This window comes from Rana temporaria, chromosome 5, assembly GCF_905171775.1.
Source record: "Rana temporaria chromosome 5, aRanTem1.1, whole genome shotgun sequence".
Classification (NCBI taxonomy): Eukaryota; Metazoa; Chordata; class Amphibia; order Anura; family Ranidae; genus Rana; species Rana temporaria.
Genome location: NC_053493.1, coordinates 358,773,811 through 358,794,017, shown reverse-complemented (window position 1 = coordinate 358,794,017; position 20,207 = coordinate 358,773,811). Strand labels below are relative to the sequence as shown.

General features: G+C 43.0%; 1 protein-coding gene across 1 annotated transcript in view; it reads left to right on the top strand.

Moving 5' to 3' along the window:
• Positions 1-19,047, top strand: part of VIRMA (vir like m6A methyltransferase associated) — a 53,276-nt gene extending 34,229 nt beyond the window's left edge. The window contains exons 19-24 of the mRNA XM_040354678.1: positions 7,718-7,878; positions 9,706-9,802; positions 12,118-12,281; positions 13,469-13,800; positions 13,945-14,085; positions 18,634-19,047. Coding sequence (XP_040210612.1) covers positions 7,718-7,878; positions 9,706-9,802; positions 12,118-12,281; positions 13,469-13,800; positions 13,945-14,085; positions 18,634-18,788 — 1,050 coding nt within the window. The 3' untranslated portion in view covers positions 18,789-19,047. The remainder of the gene's footprint in view (positions 1-7,717; positions 7,879-9,705; positions 9,803-12,117; positions 12,282-13,468; positions 13,801-13,944; positions 14,086-18,633) is intronic.
• Positions 19,048-20,207: the final 1,160 nt, after the last annotated feature.

Sequence of the window (20,207 nt, the reverse complement as noted above, 5' to 3'; positions counted from 1 at the left end):
ATGATCTAGGGGAAGCTATGCAGAAGGACCAGACTTGTCACTGAAACAATGATTTTTTTTTTTTTTTTTTTTTTTTCTTTTTTTACCACCTCAGCTTCCTTTTACCAAGTTCTAGAGACCAGCTCATGATTTGATGCTTCTTACGTCTCAAGTTGTGGTTTGCATCATATGTGGTATTTATTCTGCATTCCTTTTTTTTTTTTTTTTTCCCTTAATCGTAAGTATTACGATATCTATATCGGCCACCCAATAGGGCAGAAAGGCATTTACCCTGCACCCTGCTGGTCGAAGCCCAATAACATTTAACAGAAAAAAGAAATTTTTACAATTGTTAACGCCCTCCCCCCCCCCCCCCCCCCCCCCCCCATGGCTCCCAGGGATCTCGTCCTATTCTCCTCTGAGATATCCCCTAGCAAGTTCAGCAAAGGAAACTATTTTTGTATGTCCCTCTGATAATAGTCAATAAAAGGGCGAACAGGAAGTGCATGTGGGTTAATGCCCACTTGCACATTTCCTGTTCCTAACCGACCCTGATTCTTTCAGCGTAGCTCCATGTTTTTTTATATTCCTTCCATTTTGCCCATTTCTCCCTATATTCCCCATTCCTTTCCAGATGACTATCCCTTAGTTCTTCTGCCCTGTACGTTTCCTCTACTTCGTCTATCCAGTTCCAGACATGGGGGCTTTCCTTCTCCTGCCACTTTTTGGGAATGAGTCTCTTCGCTGCATTTAAGAGATGGGGTAGTAAAGACTGCTTATATTTTTTTACCCCTTCAAGACTACCGTGGAAGAGCACGACCCAAGGGTCTTTCTTTATCTCCTCCCCCGTTATAACCTTTATTTGGGTCAATATTGTGTCCCAATAGCTTTGAATTTTTGGGCATAGCCACCATAGATGGGCCATCGTGCCTATTTCTGAGCAACCCCGCCAGCACTCAGCGGACTGGCTTGCTTTAAATTTATTAGCTTTATCAGGGGTGATATACCACCCTGAGAGGCACTTGTAATTTGCTTCGGCTGTGCGAACGTCTACAGCAGATGAATGAGTTAATTGAATGATCCTCTGAAAAGTGTTTGTCCCTCTCGTGATACCTAGCTCTCTTTCCCATTTATCTATAAAGGGTGCTTCTCCCCGAGACCCTATCTTGACCAATATCCCGTAGAGTTTAGTGATAGTGCCCCTTGAATTCTTGGATTTACAAATCCTCTCAAGTGGAGTCAGCTCCGCCTCCGTCCGTAGTGGGCGGGGGAGGTGCCGCACAAAGTGATGCAGCTGGGAATAATGCCACCTATCGAGATTCCAATAGTCCGTTTTGGATTTCAAATCTCCGTAGGTCATTATCTCTCCGTCATTAATGATATCTCCTAAGTGCACTGTGTCTTTCCTAATCCAGTTCCCTCCAATTTTGTTTTCCCCAGGTGCAAAATAAGGATTTTCTTTTAAATTCATTAGTGGGGAATTAAATTTCCCCTCTAGTTGTGCCTGAGTTCTGTCCCATAATCTTAGTGTGTGTCTTGTTATATCATGTGTTTTGTGATCTAGTGCTCTGTGTTGTGTAGGGATCCATATGATATTATTCAAATATTTGCTAGTTAACGCTTTCTCGATTTGCACCCATCTTTTATCTGGCCTGTCACGGGCCCATTCAACCGCCCGCGATAGGACCGCCGCTTTATAGTAACTTTTGATGTCCGGAACACCCAACCCGCCATGCAGCTTTGCCTGTTTTAGTGTGGAGAGAGAGATTCTATGCTTCTTGTTTTTCCATACATAGTTTAATAGCAAGGTATTCAGAATGCTCAGAAATTGCTGTGGAAGGGCGATTGGTACCAGTAAAAATTTATAAAGAATTTTTGGGACTACGACCATCTTCAGCATATTTATACGTCCGATCCATGATATAGGTTTATTTGCCGTGTTTTTTAATTCGTTCTTGATCTCATTTAGTAAGGGAACATAGTTTATTTTATACATCTTCTGTACTGTATTGGCAAGTTTAATACCTAGGTACTTTAGTTCTTTAGTCCAGGGAAAAGCACAGACTTCTTTTACTAATCCTACCTCACTTTTATTTAAATTAATATTCAAAATTTCTGATTTATTTATATTTATTTTAAAGTTAGAAATATTCCCGTATTGTTTCAATACTTTGGTGAGCTTTAAAATGGATTTGATCGGGTTGGTTACATAAAATAAAATATCATCGGCGAAGGCCGATAATTTATGTTCCTCCCCGTCTACTCCTACTCCATTGATATCAGGATCCTTACGGATAGTAGCCAACAGTGGCTCCAATGATAGTATGAAGAGAAGGGGTGACAGGGGGCACCCCTGCCTTGTTCCATTTTTCATTTCGAATGGTTCCGATAGTGTTCCGTTTATTTTAATTTTTGCGGTAGGATGGAGGTACAGTGTTTTAATCCAGCGGGACATCCTATATCCTATTCCCATGGTAGTAAGGGTCTCCGTCATGAGCCCCCAGTCTACCCTGTCAAAAGCTTTCTCAGCATCAACTGACAGGAGTAGACCGGGGGATTTATTCTGCCTAATGGTCTGAAGCAGGAGAATTGCCCTTAGGCTATTGTCTTTGCCCTCTCTGTTGGGTACAAATCCTACCTGGTCGGGGTGCACCAAAGAGTGCATAACCCCCTTCAGGCGTCCTGCGAGGATTTTGGCAAACAGCTTGATGTCTGCATTTAACAGCGAAATAGGCCTGTATCCCGAACAGAGAGTGCTGTCTTTCCCTTCTTTCAAAATTAGCGCGATCACGGCCGCTGTTGCTTCACTGCTGGCTTCGAATTCGGAGCCTAGCCCATTAAAATATTTGCACAACCTTGGAATCGGTATATTGCTGAATCTCTTATAGTACATGGTTGAGAACCCGTCCGGGCCCGGGCTTTTTCCGCCCGTAGTGGTATTTAGTGCTATTTTAATTTCTGCCTCGGTTATGGGGCGATCCATATCCAAACTCTCCATCTCCTCCAATCTAGGAAGTCCTGCCTTTACAAGAAAGTCTCTAGTCTCTTCTTCCCTTTCCCCTTCCTGCAAACCTGGGTGTTTTATTGTGTATAATTCCTCATAATAGTTTTTGAAACTGTCTGCGATTTCGGGAGTTGCATGAACCAAGTTCCCATTTTTCCCCTTAATTTTTTCAATGTAATTCCTAGTTTTCTTTTTTTGGGCCATTTTGGCTAACAGCTTACTTGGTTTGTTACCCCATATGTACCTCTCCTTGGAGATGCAGTTTAGTTTGTACCTTGCTTCCTGTTCCATGATTTCCTTAAGTGTATCTCTTTTCAGGGTTAGATTAAGGTAGGTCTCTTTTAATCTTTGCTCTTTGTGTTTACTTTCTAGGGTCTCTATCTCTTTCCTCAGGGAGTTGGCTTTATTTTTCCCTTCTTTTTTTTTTTTAGCGGCCTCGGCAATTAAAATTCCTCTAATATACGCTTTGTGCGTCTCCCAAAGGGTTGCGCTGGAAATCCCCGCTGTATCGTTGATATGAAAGAATTGTTTTAGTTCGGCCTCCACTCTTCTAGCCCCTCCTTCATCTCGAATCAGGCTATCATCTAGGCGCCACACCGGCCGCTGCCTCTTTTGTGTAGATAATATAATTTTCATTGTTATTGGAGCATGGTCTGACACCGTCATGATTCCAATTTCAGTCTCTGTGATAGAGTCCAGCAGTCCGTGATCCGCCAAGATGTAGTCTATTCTAGAGTACGTTCCGTGGGGAGGGGAAAAAAATGTGTAGTCATGTTCTTTTGGATGAAAAATCCGCCAAACGTCCACTAATTGGCGTTCGTGTAGCTTGTGTTTGATTCTCTGCAAATGCTCATTTTTTGTCGCCTTCCCACGGAACGCACTATCTTCTGTCGGATTAAATACAAAGTTTAAATCCCCCATCAGTATTATGTATCCCTCAGCAAAATTATTCAGTTTTCCCAAAATTTTACCTAAGTATTGGGTTGGGTGTACGTTTGGTGCATATATATTTGCTAGAGTATAGATTACATTTTCGAACTTTATTTTGAGAAATAAAAATCTCCCTTCGGGGTCCGTCAGCCTCGCCTCAAGCGTGAATCCAAAGCCTCTTGTAAACCCGATAGCCACACCCCTTGCTCGTTTGGAGATGGAGTCACCATAAAACCAAACGGGGTACGCCGGGGAGTATAATTTAATGTTTGCATCAATGGTCAAGTGAGATTCTTGAATAAATACCACATCCGCTCTGAGTTGCTCAAGCTCGGCCAGAACTTTTAATCTTTTGACAGCTGAATTTAGACCCTTTACATTATAGGATAAAAATTTAACTTCAGTCATTTCCTATTACTGGATCGTTCCGTGAACGTGCTGGACTTTCTAATAGATCCCCTGGGAGCCATATTCCCTATTCCCTCCCTATTTTGAAGGGGGAGAGTATTCTCTCCCCTTCCAAACCCACCCCACGATCCCCCCCTCCCCCCCCCCTTGCCTAGGCCCGTGCATCGCCTCTGAACCGTGGGGATCCTCGGTATCCCCTACCCGTCGGTTCTTTTGGATGAGGTGTAGCACTCAGCGCCCCTCCCACGCATTGTCTCCTGGAATTTCCCAGGAGATCGATCTTATATGTGTGGGGGTACGGATCCTCTCTTCTTGTTCCCCTCTCCGATCGCCCACCCTCCATCCCCTCCCCCTCTCCCCCCCTCTATGCCAATCTCTCAGGGCCTCCCCAGGGGGCAGCTATTTTCTGATCCCTATTCAACCCATTCGGGTAACTCAATCATCGGTATATCCAGTTTACGGCAGAACCCTGCCAAATCCTCAGGGAATGTTAGTTTAGCTGGTATACCCTCTCTATACCCTATCAAGCAAGCCGGGAACCCCCATTGGTAATTTATATTAGATTTCCGCATGTGTTCCAATAAGGGTTTTAAGTGCCTTCTTCTGGACAGGGTTTCCCAGGCCAAGTCCGTAAAGATCTGGATCTCCGTCCCGTCATAGGATAAGGGAGGCTTTCTTCTCAGTTTTTGCCAGATTTCCTCTTTGTCTTCGAAGTGTCTGAACCTGGCAATTATGTCCCTGTGCCAGTTTCCTCCTCCCTCCCTTGTCTTTCCCACTCGATGTACCCTTTCTATTTTGAGGGGGCCTTCCGAACCATTGTTTAGGAGGGGAAGGAACAAATCGTTGAGAATTTTCCTCAGGTCTTCGCCCCTCTCCTCCTTAACCGATCGTATCCTAAGGTTTTGCCTTCTGTTACGGTTCTCGTGGTCTTCTAGACGGTATTGCAGTAACCTCTGGTTTTGCTTCATATTCAGATGTTGAATTTTTAATTCTTTTAATTCAAGGTCCTGCTTTTCTATTTTTTTCTCAGCTTCCTCTACCCGTTCTAGTGTATGAAATAAGTCCGTTCTTAGGGTGCTGATTTCCTCTCTTATTACATTCTCCAACCTCCTTAACATAGCATCCATTTCCCCCTTTGTGGGAATGTGAGAATCCAAGCTAGGGTCTTCCATTTGGCTGACTGCATGATCAAGTTCTGTTGAGGTATCCGCACTTGGGGTTTCCGCCCCCCCTATTCCCTTTTTATTTGTCCCAGTTTTTTCTGTTTTTTTTATCAGTCCTGGACTCTTAGAACTTCCTTCCGGCGTCATATAATGTCTAATCGTACTGGTAATGGAGGTATCTTTAGGGATTTTCGGGGCCGCCCCCCTGGTTGATCTGTTCATGTTATATTTCTTTATCGCTCTGATGCGTTTCCCCAGTTTGATCAGAAGATGGAGAGCATCTCCCCCTCCCCCTTTTTTTTTTTATGAGAGTTTTTATAGCTCCCTAGGGGGCAATTTTGCACAATTTTGGGGGTGTTAATTAAATCTTGGTGGGTATTTGACACCGGGTGTTTCCACAGATTAAAAGAAACAAGAAATGGGCCGAGGAGTCTCCCGTTTGCACTGAAACGGGTTTTTAAAAAGAAGGATTGCACGTCCTTGGTTATAAGGGCTGTGCACTCCCTATTTGGATTTGAAACTTTCTTAGGATTTTTCCGCTGCGGGATGCCTTGCGGTTTTTACGCAGCAACAATCCTATGATATGGGCTGTATTTGCACCCCCCTTCTTTTTTTTTTTCTTTTCTTTTTTCTTTTCTTTATAGTTTAGTCAACGCCTAAAGTGTAGTGGGGCATGCCATACGATGGCCGCCAATAACTTCCTCCCAACCCTGTGGGCCTGGTTCGGTTGGGCACCTTGGACAGGGGAGTCAAACACCTTCCAGCCCTGGGTTCGCATCCAGCTGACCCAACGATATAGGGGATATTACTTGCCAACCCCTGAAATTTCAAACAATGCTTCGAAACATACCCCTTCCAGGATTTAAATTTACTTTGTGGGGGCAGGTGCAGTGTCTATGAGATGGCTGATGCTTTTATGCTTATCCACCAGAGTGAATGTCTGCAGCCTATAAGGCTATCAACCCATAGAGGCATGGATTCCTGTATAGGTATGTATGAAGAGAGACATATAGAGCTTGTGTAAGCAACATTCACTCCAGGTACCCCTCTGATGTTTAACAATTTTGCCAGATACCACCAGTCCCCTCATTAGTGAGTTCCCTCTTCGCTCTTACTGAAACAGCTATGGGGTGTCTGTGAGTAAATTGCTACATGGTCTATCTGTAGCAGAGAAGAGAGAAAAAAAAAAAAAAAAAAAAAAAAACGGGTAAATAGAAATAGTTTATAATTTCACTTGGCAGGTTTTCGTCTCCATGCAGGAGTATTTATAAAATTTTTACACTACCAGGCTGATCCGGATAACTTTCACACTTTGAGAGGAGGGGAGAGGAGAGAAAAAAAAAAAAAAGACCCAATGGCAAGCGCTGACAAAGTAAGGTTCTTACCATTAGCTGAATTTTCAGATTGACCACCTGGATTAATTTTCCTGTAAATGTGCTTCCATAGGACAGAAAGAGAACATTGGCATAAATATTACCTATATGTTTTTCTGGGCTCCATAAGGACCTGATGAGGAGCCGTGATCCACGGGGGGCCGAGAGCCAAAAGCACCCACCATGCGACGCTGCAAAAAAAAAAAAAACGGCACCTGTTCCTTCCTGTCTGTGCCGCTCGGTATATCACCTCCTTCAGAGAGCGGAGGGGAGAGTGAGGAAGAGAGGGGGGGCCTCGACTAAGACGGCGGGGGAGAGCGGCCTCACGGAGGGAGCGATCGGCGGTCTAGCAGCTCTGCAGTCTCCCACTCTGCGCCGTTCCCGCTGCCGCCGATGCACCCTCAGAACCTCCGGCTTCCTCCATCCCTCGTCGCAAGGACCGATCCATGGCGCGAGCTGCTGCTCCCTCGGCGTGCGTGCGTCACGTGCACCACGTCATCCCTGATGGGCACCTTTTGATGACAATGATTTTTTTTAAAGTTCTATATACATGAAAGTGTGTATGTATGTGTATATATATATATATATATATATATATGTGTGTGTGTGTGTGTGTGTGTGTGTGTGTGTGTGTGTGTGTGTGTGTGTGTGTGTATATATATATATATATATATATATATATATATATTGCAATTTTGGATCTCTACTTTCTATATGGGTTTTTAAAGTAGTGCAATTTCAGCCCATTCAAGTACATGTCAGTACAAATGTCCGAATTACATTAGACATTGGCATGGTAAAACTCATGATGGCGATAATTTAATTGGCTAAACTTTGGGAATGTTTTTTTTCGGTTGTAGGAGCAATCAAAAGAGGATGATACATTGGAGTCTTTACTGGATAATGTGGCTGGATTCAGGCAAATATTTGAAACCGTGAAGGAGCCACTGCCACTCAGTGACCAGGAGGTGGAGCCAGTTTTATCTGCACCAGACACCCTGCAGAATCTATTCAATAACAGGTAACGAGGAATAAACAATAGTACTATACTGTTTAGTTCTATGTTTAGGATTATTGAAGGCTCTCTAGTATACTATTAACTTTTCATAAAACTAAGGAAGATTGGATGATGAAACATTTTTTTTATCTGGGAGGTTATTGGCTACCATGCAACTACAGATTTATCCCCTGTTCACACCGGTGCAACTTGTCATGCGATTTAACAGGTCCAAATTCCATGACAAGTCGTACCCTATTGTCGTAAATGGAACTGTTCAAATCGTTGCGACGCTGATTTTGCAGTGCTGCACCAATTTGAAAATTCCTGCGCTATTTTTGGAGATTTCAGGTGGGACTTGCACATACATATGTGCATGAAGTAGCGCAGATGTCAGACAAGTTACACCTGAAGTCACACTGACGTGTGGCTTTAAAATTGTGCAATTTCAAGTGAAGTCGCACAATTTCAGTGTCATATTTTGTGTGAACGGGGGACTTACTTTTTGAGAAATGGTTAAAAGGGTTCTTTGGTTACATGGAACTCTGTCACCTTGTCCATTCAGGACTAAGTAACAATATATTTGAAAAGGGCCCACCCTTTTACTTGCCCCATGCTATCTTTTTCTCCATAGCAGGCATTGCCAATACTCATGCTTCTAAGTATAGAGGAGCGTGTGGCAGTGCTCTGGTCTAGACTCATGTACTGTCATGTGACATCATAGCTTTCCCTATTATCCAACACTGGTTATTGCTTGGTATTTTAGTGCTGACTGCAACAGAGGGGAGCTTGGAAAGGTGGATGTGAGTGGGAAAGAGCTATTGCAAAGAGGTTGTCACTTTGCCCACAATATGTCGCTTGGACATTGGAACAAACCCTTGCATGTTTTAAAAAATATGACTAACTTTAGTCATGTGTTTTTTTTTTTTGTTTTTTTTTTTTGTTTTTTTTTACCATGGCAGTCAATTCCATGCTTCCTTTATGTGAATTTTGTGGAGACCCTGAACATAATGGGGGAAAATAAACAAGTTGTGCAAGCACAAGCTTGCACAACTCTACTAAATAAAAGAGGCAGATTTTTTTTATAAGGAGTGATATGTTCTGTAACAGTGTTTGTGTGTAAAAAAGCAGAGCTTTCCCTTTTTGGATGGAGCTCTGTTTTAAGAAGTTGATTTGCGCTGGATTTTGGCCCCATTCACTGGACTAAAACCGTTTGCGCCCAGGGCCGATAATTTTCAGGTCATCACTAAAATAGCTGCAAGAGCTGTCGGCCTCAAATTGATTTCGTTGTGGCTTCCACTCACAGCTACATACCAGAAAACCTCGCTGGGTCTCTTGCATCTATTGGCGAACAACCCTATTTCCAAGTGTGAATGGGGTCTTCTGTGTGCATTGCAGCATGCTTGGTATCACACATGTATAAGTGTTATTGGGCCTATAGAGCTAAAAACACACTTGGCTTGAACTGCAGTAAAATGTGAGTTTTGCTGCATGAAATCAGATTTAGTTTACATCATAACCTAAAAACGCAAGCATGTCCAGCAATAACTAGCATGCGCAAACACTATAGTTTTTCTTTGCTTGCACAGAGATTTTCCATCTTACTGGCAGATCTGTGTGTGTCTGTTACTTTTACATGTACCATCGTGGCCAAAATGGAGACTGGGTTAGATTAGGCAGATGTATTACTACCTGTCAATGGTGACACACACTTGCCTGTCTTTAGCCAGTCTTTAGGGGTTCTAGTTGAATTATGATTGGACTGCTGTCTTCAAGGATTTTGCCTAATCAGCAGCATCTTTACTTGTAGCTACACCATTACTAAACCGCTATTAATCTGATATGTTCTAGGACTGCATACGTTTTAGCAGATGTGATGGACGAGCAGCTGAAGTCTTTGTCTTTTCCACCATTTCAGCCAGAGGAAGCCGATGTGGACATAGACATGGTACTGATCTTTTTTCCCCTTTCTAGTATAAATTTGAAGTTATCACTTTTCTATTATAGCTAATTATTTTGTCAGTATTCTATAAAAGGGAGGAGGACCCCCACCATGCCAAAATACTATAGGAAAAAGATTAATAGCCAGATTCAGAGAGGTTTACGCCGGCCTATCAGTAGATACGCCGTTGTAACTCTGAATCTGCGCCTTCGTACATTTAAGTGTATTCTCAAATTGAGATACACTTTAAATGTAGCTAAGATACATCTGCGGACGCCGTCGTATCTTGGTTGACTATTTACGCCGGCCGCTAGGGGCGTGTACGCTGATTTGCGCCTAGAATGCGTAAATCGGCGAGATACGCCTCTTCACGAACGTACGCTTGCCCGTCGCAGTAAAGATACGCCGTTTACGTAAGGCGTTTTCAGGCGTAAAGTTAGTCCAACAAAAAGCTGGCCTAGCCAATGTTGAGTATGGACGTCGGTCCCCACGTCAAATTTTGAAATTTTTACGTCGTTTGTGTAAGTCGTCCATGAATGGGGCTGGGCGTAATTTACGTTCACGTCTAAACCAATAAGTCTTTGCAGCGTAATTTGGAGCATGCGCACTGGGATATGTTCACGGACGGCGCATGCGCCATTCGTAAAAAACGTCAATCACGTCTGGTCACGATTCATTTGCATAAAACATGCCCACCTCTTCACAATTTGAACTAGGCGCGCTTAGGCCGGCACATTTACGCTACGCCGCTGTAACTTAGGACGCAAGTGCTTTGTGAATACAGCACTTGCCTCTCTAACTTACAGCGGCGTAGCGTAAATACGATACGTCGGCTCATACGCCGCCCTACGTGAATCTAGCTATAAGAGTAAACTAGACTCGTTCAAAAAAGGCAATACTTGTAAAAGCAGATAATCTTTATTACAGTAATGTTTAAGACCATACACTAATATAAAATCAGACAACACCCGCTACTCAACAGTAGTCTTAGACAGGTACCCAATGAGGTGCATTGATATGTAGAAAGTAATGCAAGTAGATATCAAAAAGTCAGGTCCAAAATTCCTCCATCCGTGCTTGTCGACGCGTTTCACAAACAGATTTTCTTCCTCAGGACAGATTGGGTAAGTGCTACTGATTGACCTTCGAGAAACCAAACTCCACTGGGATTAGATGCAGAAAGGACAGATGGGCCTCAGAGTAGAAACTATAAAGGAACCCGATGGCCAAGGGTATTCAAATCCCACTGTTGGGCTGGTGGAGACTCACCTCCCAGGGTGGCCAACAATTTGTCTGACCACTTGAACAGGGCGCAAATCGCACTCGTTCCTGTCAGACAGATGCTCTACTCTTTAGGGGTGCCATTAATTCTTGCTACTATCACAAACAAGCCCTACAAAAGCAGTTCTGGTGGTACAGGATTAAAAGTAACACACGTGCATACAAACACATACAGACTTATTATTATTATACAGGATTTATATAGCGCCAACAGTTTACGCAGCGCTTTACAACATAAAAATGAGACAATACAGTAAAATACAAGAGGATTAAGAGGGCCCTGCTCAGAAGAGCTTACAATCTAATAGACACATGAATATATGTAAACACGTATAAAGCCCTTTAATAACAAAACTAGCACAGTACTTTTCCAGTTTTCTCATTCAGCCGGGTACTGCACTGAAGGGGGAAGCAGCGCACACAGCGCACTTTCCTTTCACTGTGCCGATGTATAGTTCAGCAGGGGATCAGGCTCATCTGAAAGCCCATCTCTCCCCTGATCCCACGGCACACCTGAGAACCTCTGGCGGCACATCAGTGTGCCACGGCACACTGGTTGAGAGAGGCTGATCTATAGTGTTCAACATTATAGGTTTTTGAATGGATCCTTATTTTGAAAGGTTTGGTGGGGTTTGATAGCCTCTTCCAGAAGCCGGTGGGGGAAACCAAATGCTCAGCTAGGAAACCTTGACCAGAAAAAAACTATTTCTGCACCACTGGTTACAGTGAAGCCAAAAAACATATTTTAGCCTAGTAGCAGAACTAGAGGAGGGCACTATATTTACATTATCCATAATTATTTGGCTTTATTGTGCACCCTCGGGAATTGAGATATTGTGAGGTCAGGCAGCTAAACGGGCATGGTCCTACTTTATGTGGCCCACTGTGACGGGCCACATGAAGTAGGAAGTGGTAAGCTCATAAAGGTAAAACTAGAGCTAAGAGTGACAATGTGAAGCTCACAAGTGTTTTAGGCTATTCATGAAGAATGTTAAATCTCATCTACTTCTGCGGTCTAGTATTGTGTTTTTTTATTACAGTTGAAAGTTGATATGATCGACCTTTCTACCAAATGCTGCAGTGACTTTGACTTAAAGGCGGAACTGGAGAGATCATTTTTGTTGGAGCCATCATCGCCAGGAAGGACAAAGACCACTAAAGGGTTTAAACTAGGAAAGCACAAACATGAGACCTTCATTACAAGGTGAGTTTCTGTGGTTCTCTACATTGGTCTAGTACAGTTCCTCGGTAGAATACAAAAAAAACTATTCCCTGCATGCTTACCACCTAGACTCTTCAAAACTATGCCTAAACTGTTTCAAAAATGTATAGTCAAAACCAGATTTTGTTATATACATTTGTAAATACGTGTGAAGCCACACTGCCGTGAAAGGTCCCTATGCAAAGCGTGATCCCTAACGTGAACAGAGCTCTCATCTTGATACATATACTGTGTGTGTGTGTGTGTGTGTGTGTGTGTGTGTGTGTGTGTGTGTGTGTGTGTGTATATATATATATACACAGTGCCTTGAATTTTTCCACATTTTGTCATGTTGCAAACGAAAATGTATTTTTTGGGGCTTTTGTGATAGACCAACACAAAGTAGCACATAATTGTGAAGTGGAAGGAAAATTAATAAATCTCTGAAAAGTGTGGAGTGCATTCGTGTTCAGTCCCCTTTACTCTGATACCCCTAACTAAAATCTAGTGGCACCAACTGCCTTCAGAAGTCACCTAATTAGTAAATAGAGTCCACCTGTGTGTTTAATCTCGGTATAAATACAGCGGTTCTGTTAAGCCCTCAGAGGTTTGTTAGAGAAGCTTAGTGAACAAATGGCATCATGAAGGCCAAGAAACATACCAGACAGGTCACGGATAACGTTGTGGGGAAGTTTAAAGCAGTAGGTAACTACAAGCCAACAGCCTCAAAGGTCAATGGTACTTGTAGTTCATTAACTCACAGGGATCTTTGAATCTCCACCCACACATCGGCACTCTCTTTGAAATTTGACATCGAGTGCGGGGAGAAGATCCCAGGCTCGCTGTCACAAGGAAGGTGGTAGGAGGCGACTGATACGGAACATGTTATGTTACACACTAAATATGTTTGGAAAGGTGAACTTATCCTTTAAGGGAATATATATTTTGAATGTACTTTATTGGTGTTGCAATTTATCTTGTATTACATTCACTGGTTTAATGTATTTGTTGCCTTTTAGCTTCTCTTTAATTTTAGTTTTAGTTTTTTTTTAAACAAACAGTGATCAAAATGATGTTCTCTGAGAGAGAGAGAGGGAGGAAAAATGCTAGTCAAATAAAAATAAGCACACTTAGAAAATAAAGACAATTTTGAAAACTGCTGATGAATTTTCTGTCCTCTGTCTTCACAGTGGCAAGTCTGAATATATTGAGCCAGCAAAGAGAGCCCACTTTGTGCCTCTTCCTCGTGGGAGGGGCAGGGGGGGCTTTGGACAGGGTCTTCGCCCCCATGACCTCTTTCGTCAGAGAAAACAAAATACAAGCCGCCCACCCTCTATGCACGTGGACGATTTTGTGGCAGCTGAAAGAAAAGAAGTGGTTCCTCCAGTTGGAATTCAGCCTCCGAAGCGGCCTCCAAAAGCAGCTCAAAAGGTTTCATCAAGAGGTGGTTTTCCAGGTAATCGTGGTGGCAGAGGGGCTTTCCATAGCCAGAGCAGATTCTTTACACCACCTGCTCCTAAAGGTAGGTCTTGGGCCGTACATAGAAAGTACTGTTGAATAGCAATGATAATTTATCCTCGATAAATAGACTGATAAAGGTAGAACAATGGCATTTTGTTTGGTGGATTATAGTCTGTTCTCATAAGATGTCTGTTTTGTGTTGCAGTAAACTACAGTCGCCGTGAAGGAGTCCGGGTCATAAACTGGCCTGCCCAAACCGCTCCCAGAGCCACCTATGTGGAAAGCCGAGGAGCACAAAGCAACTTTGACAGAGGACCATTGCCCCCTCTAAGACAGAGCTCTGCAGGTTAGTAGTCGCTGTCGCTCATAAATTATTGAACCTTCTTCCAGTAGTAGGAGAGCTTACTGGTTTCCTGTCTTTGGACCTATACATGAGTCTTGCTAAAGGATGGAGTAGAAAGGACACTTTATTAACTTCGTATTGGTGTATACCGTCCCAGTTTTAATTGCTGTCTCTGCTACTTTTGTTTTGTAAAAGTGAACTTGTTACTACACTGCAACACGTGATAACATACTACCATACATAGTAGTGCACTGTATCTGAAAGGACCGTGCAAATACTAGTTAAATGGGCTGCCTTAAACTGCATCTATGCTTTGACTATAGATACTACAAATACTGAAGTATTTTCTTTATCGTACATCACGGGACACAGTCATGATTATAACCTGCTCTATCTGGGTTATGCGCCACCTATAGGTGAATGGACACTAGCCGAGCAATCAAACAGGGAGTCCTCCCCTATATAACCCCTTCCATACAGAAAAATCCTCAGATTTTTCACCAGTGTCTTGAAGGTCACTGAAGTTAAGCTCTCTGTGAGATTACTGAGGTCTCAAACAGTTCTAATGGGAATCAAGAGACTGGATAATTGGATCCACTCAGTTGGCTGCAAACTAAAATGGATGGTACCCGAGCCTCATTGGGGAGATTGAAGACTCTGCAGGATTGCCTGTAATGCAACCTTTTGGCACTGGACCCTATGTTATGGAACCCTGTGCAGTTTCAACTGACCAAGGCATTTTTCTGCAGGTTGCTATGCAGTGAGGAGGAAAAAGTATTTGATCCCCTGCTGATTTTGTAGGTTTGCCCACTGACAAGGAAATCCTCAGTCGATAATTTTAATGGTAGGTTTATTTTAACAGAGAGAGACAGAATAACAACAAAAATGTCCAGAAAAATGCTTTTCAAAAAAGTTAAATTGATTTTCATTTTAATGAGTGAAATGAGTATTTGAACCCTTCATAAAACACAACTTGGTACTTAGTGGCAAAACTCTTGTTGGCAGTCAGAGGTCAGACGTTTCTTGTAGTTGGCCACCAGGTTTCCACACATCTCAGGAGGGATTTTGCCCCACTCTTCTTTGCAGATCCTCTACATGGCCCAATGCAGTGGAACCAGAAAGAAACGAGTATTGAGTCCTTGGTGACAATCTCACCGTGATAGGTGAAGGTTGGATGTCTGACAGCATCCTGCGGTGGGTGTTGGTTGCCAAAGCCTGGAATGCTGCGTTGAGCAGTTGACAAATGCATCCAAAGGATCTCCGGGGAAAAATGTTTTCTTTTGAATCGGGTCATTCTTTCCCTACTTATGGTTTTCTGCACATATCAGGCATTCAGACTTGTGTGTGTTATGCCAGAAGGCCCCAGGAAGGGTTAGGCAGCATCTAAACAACTATTGGATATTCCTATAGTCATTCACTCAAGCCTTCGACTTAAAGGGGTTGTAAAGGTAAATGTTTTTTCACCCTAATGCATCCTATGCATTAAGGTGAAAAAACATTCGACAGTGCTGCAAAGGCCCCCCGAGCCCCCGTTTTACTTGCCTGACCCCTCGAAAGTCCTGCGCTCTTCCCCATCATCCTCTTCGGTTCCCAGCCTGGCCATTGTTTGGCTACACTGGATGGATTGAAATAGGGCCGAAACAACTAATCGATTTAATTGACAACTAATCGATTACGAAATTAATCGATTACAATTTTCATAATCAATTAATCGGCCAGTAACATAATGGGGTTAAAAAAAATAACTAAAATTAGCCCTTTATATAGTACAAAAAGAGAAAATCGCTACTGTAAATATTACGTTCACTGTCCCACAGTAAAAAAATGAACCCCTTAGAGCCCTTTCACACTGGTGCATTTTTGCGGCAAAAATAGCGCTATTAAAACGCTCCAAAAACGCCCCTCTCCATTAAAATGAATTGAAAACACGGTAAAATCGCTGTTTTACCGCTATTTTAACGCTCCGCTATAGGCGTTTCCGGTGTGAAAGGGCTCTTACAGTAGCGATTATTTGCTCTTTTTGTACTTATTTTTGTTTTTTTAACCCCCATTATGTTACTAAACATCTCAGGCCTGGGTTCACACCTCTGTTTTTTTGGTGCTTTTTGCAGAAACACTACAGTTCATTTACATGTTTTCCTATGGGACACGTTCACATAATGATTTTTTGTCATCGGCTGCGTATTTGGAAAGGGCAAGGACTTTAACCACTTCCAAACCGCTGTACGACTATATACGGCCTCACTTTAAAGATGGATATCTCGGTAACGGCAGCAGCTGCTGCCACAACCGAGGTATCCATCTTTAGTGTGAGCGGTTCTGTTAACGATAACGGCGGTCTCCGCGGCGGATTCACCGCGAGATCGCCATTATCGGCGGAGGGAGAGGGGCTTACCGGAGCCGTCGGTAGCGGCGGAGGAGATCGGGTGTGCTCGGCTGCTGACTGGGGAAGCGAGTGAGGGAAAAATCGCCCCCACCCGTCCCCATAGCTCTGCTGGGCGGAAGTGACGTCAAAACGTCAGTCCTGCCCAGCGTCTTAAAGAAACATTTTTTTTTTTTTTTTGTCATTTGAAAAAATTACAGATTCAATTTTTTTTTTTTTTTTGCATTTTAGTCTAAATATGAGATCTGAGGTCTTTTTGACCCCAGATCTCATATTTAAGAGGACCTGTCATGCTTTTTTCTATTACAAGGGATGTTTACATTCCTTATAATAGGAATAAAAGTGATCATTTATTTTATTTTTTTCCAGTGTAAAAAATAATAAAATAAAAATAAATAAGAAAAAAAAATAAAAAATTGTTTTAAAGCGCCCCGTCCCGACGAGCTCACGCGTGTTGGTTAATCTCAGTATAAATACAGCTGTTATGTGAAGCCCTCGGAGGTTTGTTAGAAAACCTTAGTGAACAAACAGGATCATGAAGGCCAAGGAACACACAAGACAGGTCAGGGATAAAGTTGTGGAGAAGTTTAGAGCAGGGTTAGGTTATACAAAAAGAATATCCCAAGCTTTGAACATCTCGCAGAGCACTGTTCAGTCCTTCATCTGAAAATAGAAAGAGTATGGCACAACTGTAAACCTACCAAGACACGGCCGTCCACCTAAACTGACAAGCCAGGCAAGGAGAGCATTCATCAGAGAAGCAGCCAAGAGGCCCATGGTAACTCTGGAGGAGCTGCAGAGATCCACAGCTCATGTGGGTGAATCTGACCACAGGACAACTATTAGTCGTGCTCTCCACAAATCTGGTCTTTATGGAAAAGTGGCAAGAAGAAAGCCATAAGAAGTCCAGTTTGCAGTTTGTCAGAAGCAATGTGGAGGACACAGCAAACATGTGGAAGAAGGTGCTCTGGTCAAATGACAAAAGACTTAAAACTGGGATGGAGGGTCACCATACAGCAGGACACCGACCCTAACCATACAGTCAGAGCTACAATGGAATGGTTTAGATCATAGCATATTTATGTGTTAGAATGGCCCAGTCATAGTCCAGACATAAATTCTGTGGCAAGACTTAAAGCGGGAGTTCACCCCGAAAAACAATTTTTAACATTAGATTAAGGCTCATTTTGTCAAGGGGAATTGGGTGGGTTTTTTTTTAAATCGAAGCCGTACTTACCGTTTTAGAGAGTGATCTTCTCCACCGCTTCCGGGTATGGTCTTCGGGACTGGGCGTTCCTATTTGACAGGCTTCCGACGGTCGCATACATCACGTCACGAGGAGCCGAAAGAAGCCGAACGTCGGTGCGGCTCTATACGGCGCCTGCGCACCGACGTTCGTCTACTTTTGGAAAATCGTGACGCGATGTATGCGACCGTCGGAAGCCTGTCAATCAAATAGGAACGCCCAGTCCCGCAGCCCATACCCGGAAGCGGCGGAGAAGATCTATCTCTAAAACGGTAAGTAACGCTTCGATTTAAAAAAAACACCCGATTCCCCTTGACAAAATGAGCCTCAATCTAATGTTAAAAATTAAGTTTTTGGGTGAACCTCCACTTTAAATTGCTGTTCAGACGCTCTTCATCCAATCTGACAGAGCTTGAGCTATTTTGCAAAGAAGAATGGGAAAACATGTTACTCTCTCTAGATGTGCAAAGCTGGTAGAGACATCCCCAAATAGACTTGCAGCTGTAATTGCAGCGAAATTAGGTTTTACAAAGTTTTGACACTTTTCGGATCTTTCTTTGGAAACAATTTTGAAAACTATTTATCATTTTCCTTCCACTTCACAATTATGTGCCACTTTGTGTTGGTCTATCACATACAATCCCAATAAAATACTTATTTTTTCTAAGGCACTGTGAAGATCTATATAGGGGAATGGGGACCCCCTTCCTTCCTTACTTCCTCTGCTGATATAAAGATTCATATTGGGGAATCGAGACCTCCTTTCTCCTGCTGGAGACTCCTAGTTATGCATCCTAGAATTCTATTCGCTTTTCGCACTGCTTGGCAGACATAAAGCAATACATTGCACTGTAAATTAACCAGTACTTCACATTTATATTCATGCATCCGAACACTGACAGTTGTATTTCTCTTCCAATAGGATACCGTCCAAATCCACGTGAAAGAGCCACCAGGGGCCGTGGGGGACTAGGTCCATCCTGGGCTAACGCAGCAGGCGGCGGAAACCCTTCCCGTGGAAAGTTTTTGGGGGGTAATGGCAGCAGAGGACGTCACGTACGCTCCTTCACCAGATAGGAGGAAATCTGCTGGACATCTTTATATATGTGAATATTTTCTGAGATTGTTGACACATGAAGCACTGATGGACCAATGGGCAGAGTGATTGGATACTGTGGCATCTCGCTTAGTGGAGCTGAAGAAAGCAGAGTTATTTTGATACAAATGCTCAGTCAAAGTGTAAAACATTTTTTATTTTTATGTACAGTATAGTAATTTTTTCTGTGTTTTTGTCTTTTTTTTTTTTTTTTTGGAGCATTTTTTAATAAAATTCTAAATCCATAATTGATATTCATTTTTTTCTGTGACGCTTGGCCTATCATGAGACATATACTATGTGTAGGATGCCATTAATGAATGCAGCTTCTGAAAATTCTAGTTACTTGACTGTTGAGCAATTGATTTTAAAATGACTGTTGCTTTACAAAAGTCACCTGTAAAAGTAGGTTGGAAATACTCAGTTTTTCCTGCTGCTCGCTCCTCCATCCGCTACTCAAATTATACGTAATCTATATGGTAAAATGTCACTAAACCCACATCGTAAAAACTCAAATGCTGTTCATACTGCTTTTACTATGGGATAAGTTTTCAGTATTCGGCAAAAAAAAAAAAACGGTTGATTCTGCTGCTCTCTATTTTCACCTGTGCATGTCCCCGCTGAAGCTGGGCATTTTGCATAGAAGTGTTGGCAGCTAGTGCACTTTAACATATAACTAAAGGCAAAACATTTTTTGGGATAGAGCGCAAAGGGGTTAGAACGCTTGTCAGTTTTTATTGCTGTCTGTACCCCCATTAGGGAGATTCACCCTCTCCATTTGTCCTGTTTACCATTATCATTGAACGTAAAAGAAAACCCCAAATTTTGGGTTGTTCCAAGAAAAGTGATTTGATGGTTTGACAGTTTCGTTGAGAACAACCGATGTTACCGTTGCATTCCAGCACATGCCAGGAATGCCAACTGTTTTTTGAAACGGTTAAATTGAGTTTAGTTCCGCTTTCTGCTTAATGGCGATATACGTCGGCAGAATGGCACGGCTGGGCACGTACAGGTACGTTGCCCTTTAAGTTTCCAGTCGTGGGTCTGGTGCCACTGGCGCGACCCGGTCCGAAAGCTCCGCGGGAATTGTGGACCTGATCGCCGCAAGTGTCCCGCGATCAGGTCACAGGAGCTGAGCAACGGGGAGAGGTGAGTGTAAACAAACCTTCCCCGTTCTTCTCTGTGGCTTGTCACTGATCGTCATCCCCTATGACAGGGAACAGACGATCAGTGACGTCACACGTCCAGCCATGCCCCCCTACAGTAATCACTCCCTTAGGACACACCTAACCCCTTAGCGCCCCCTAGTGGTTAACCCCTTCACTGCCATTGTCATTTTCACAGTAATTGGTGCATTTTTATAGCACTTTTCGCTGTGAAAATGACTGGTCCAAATAATG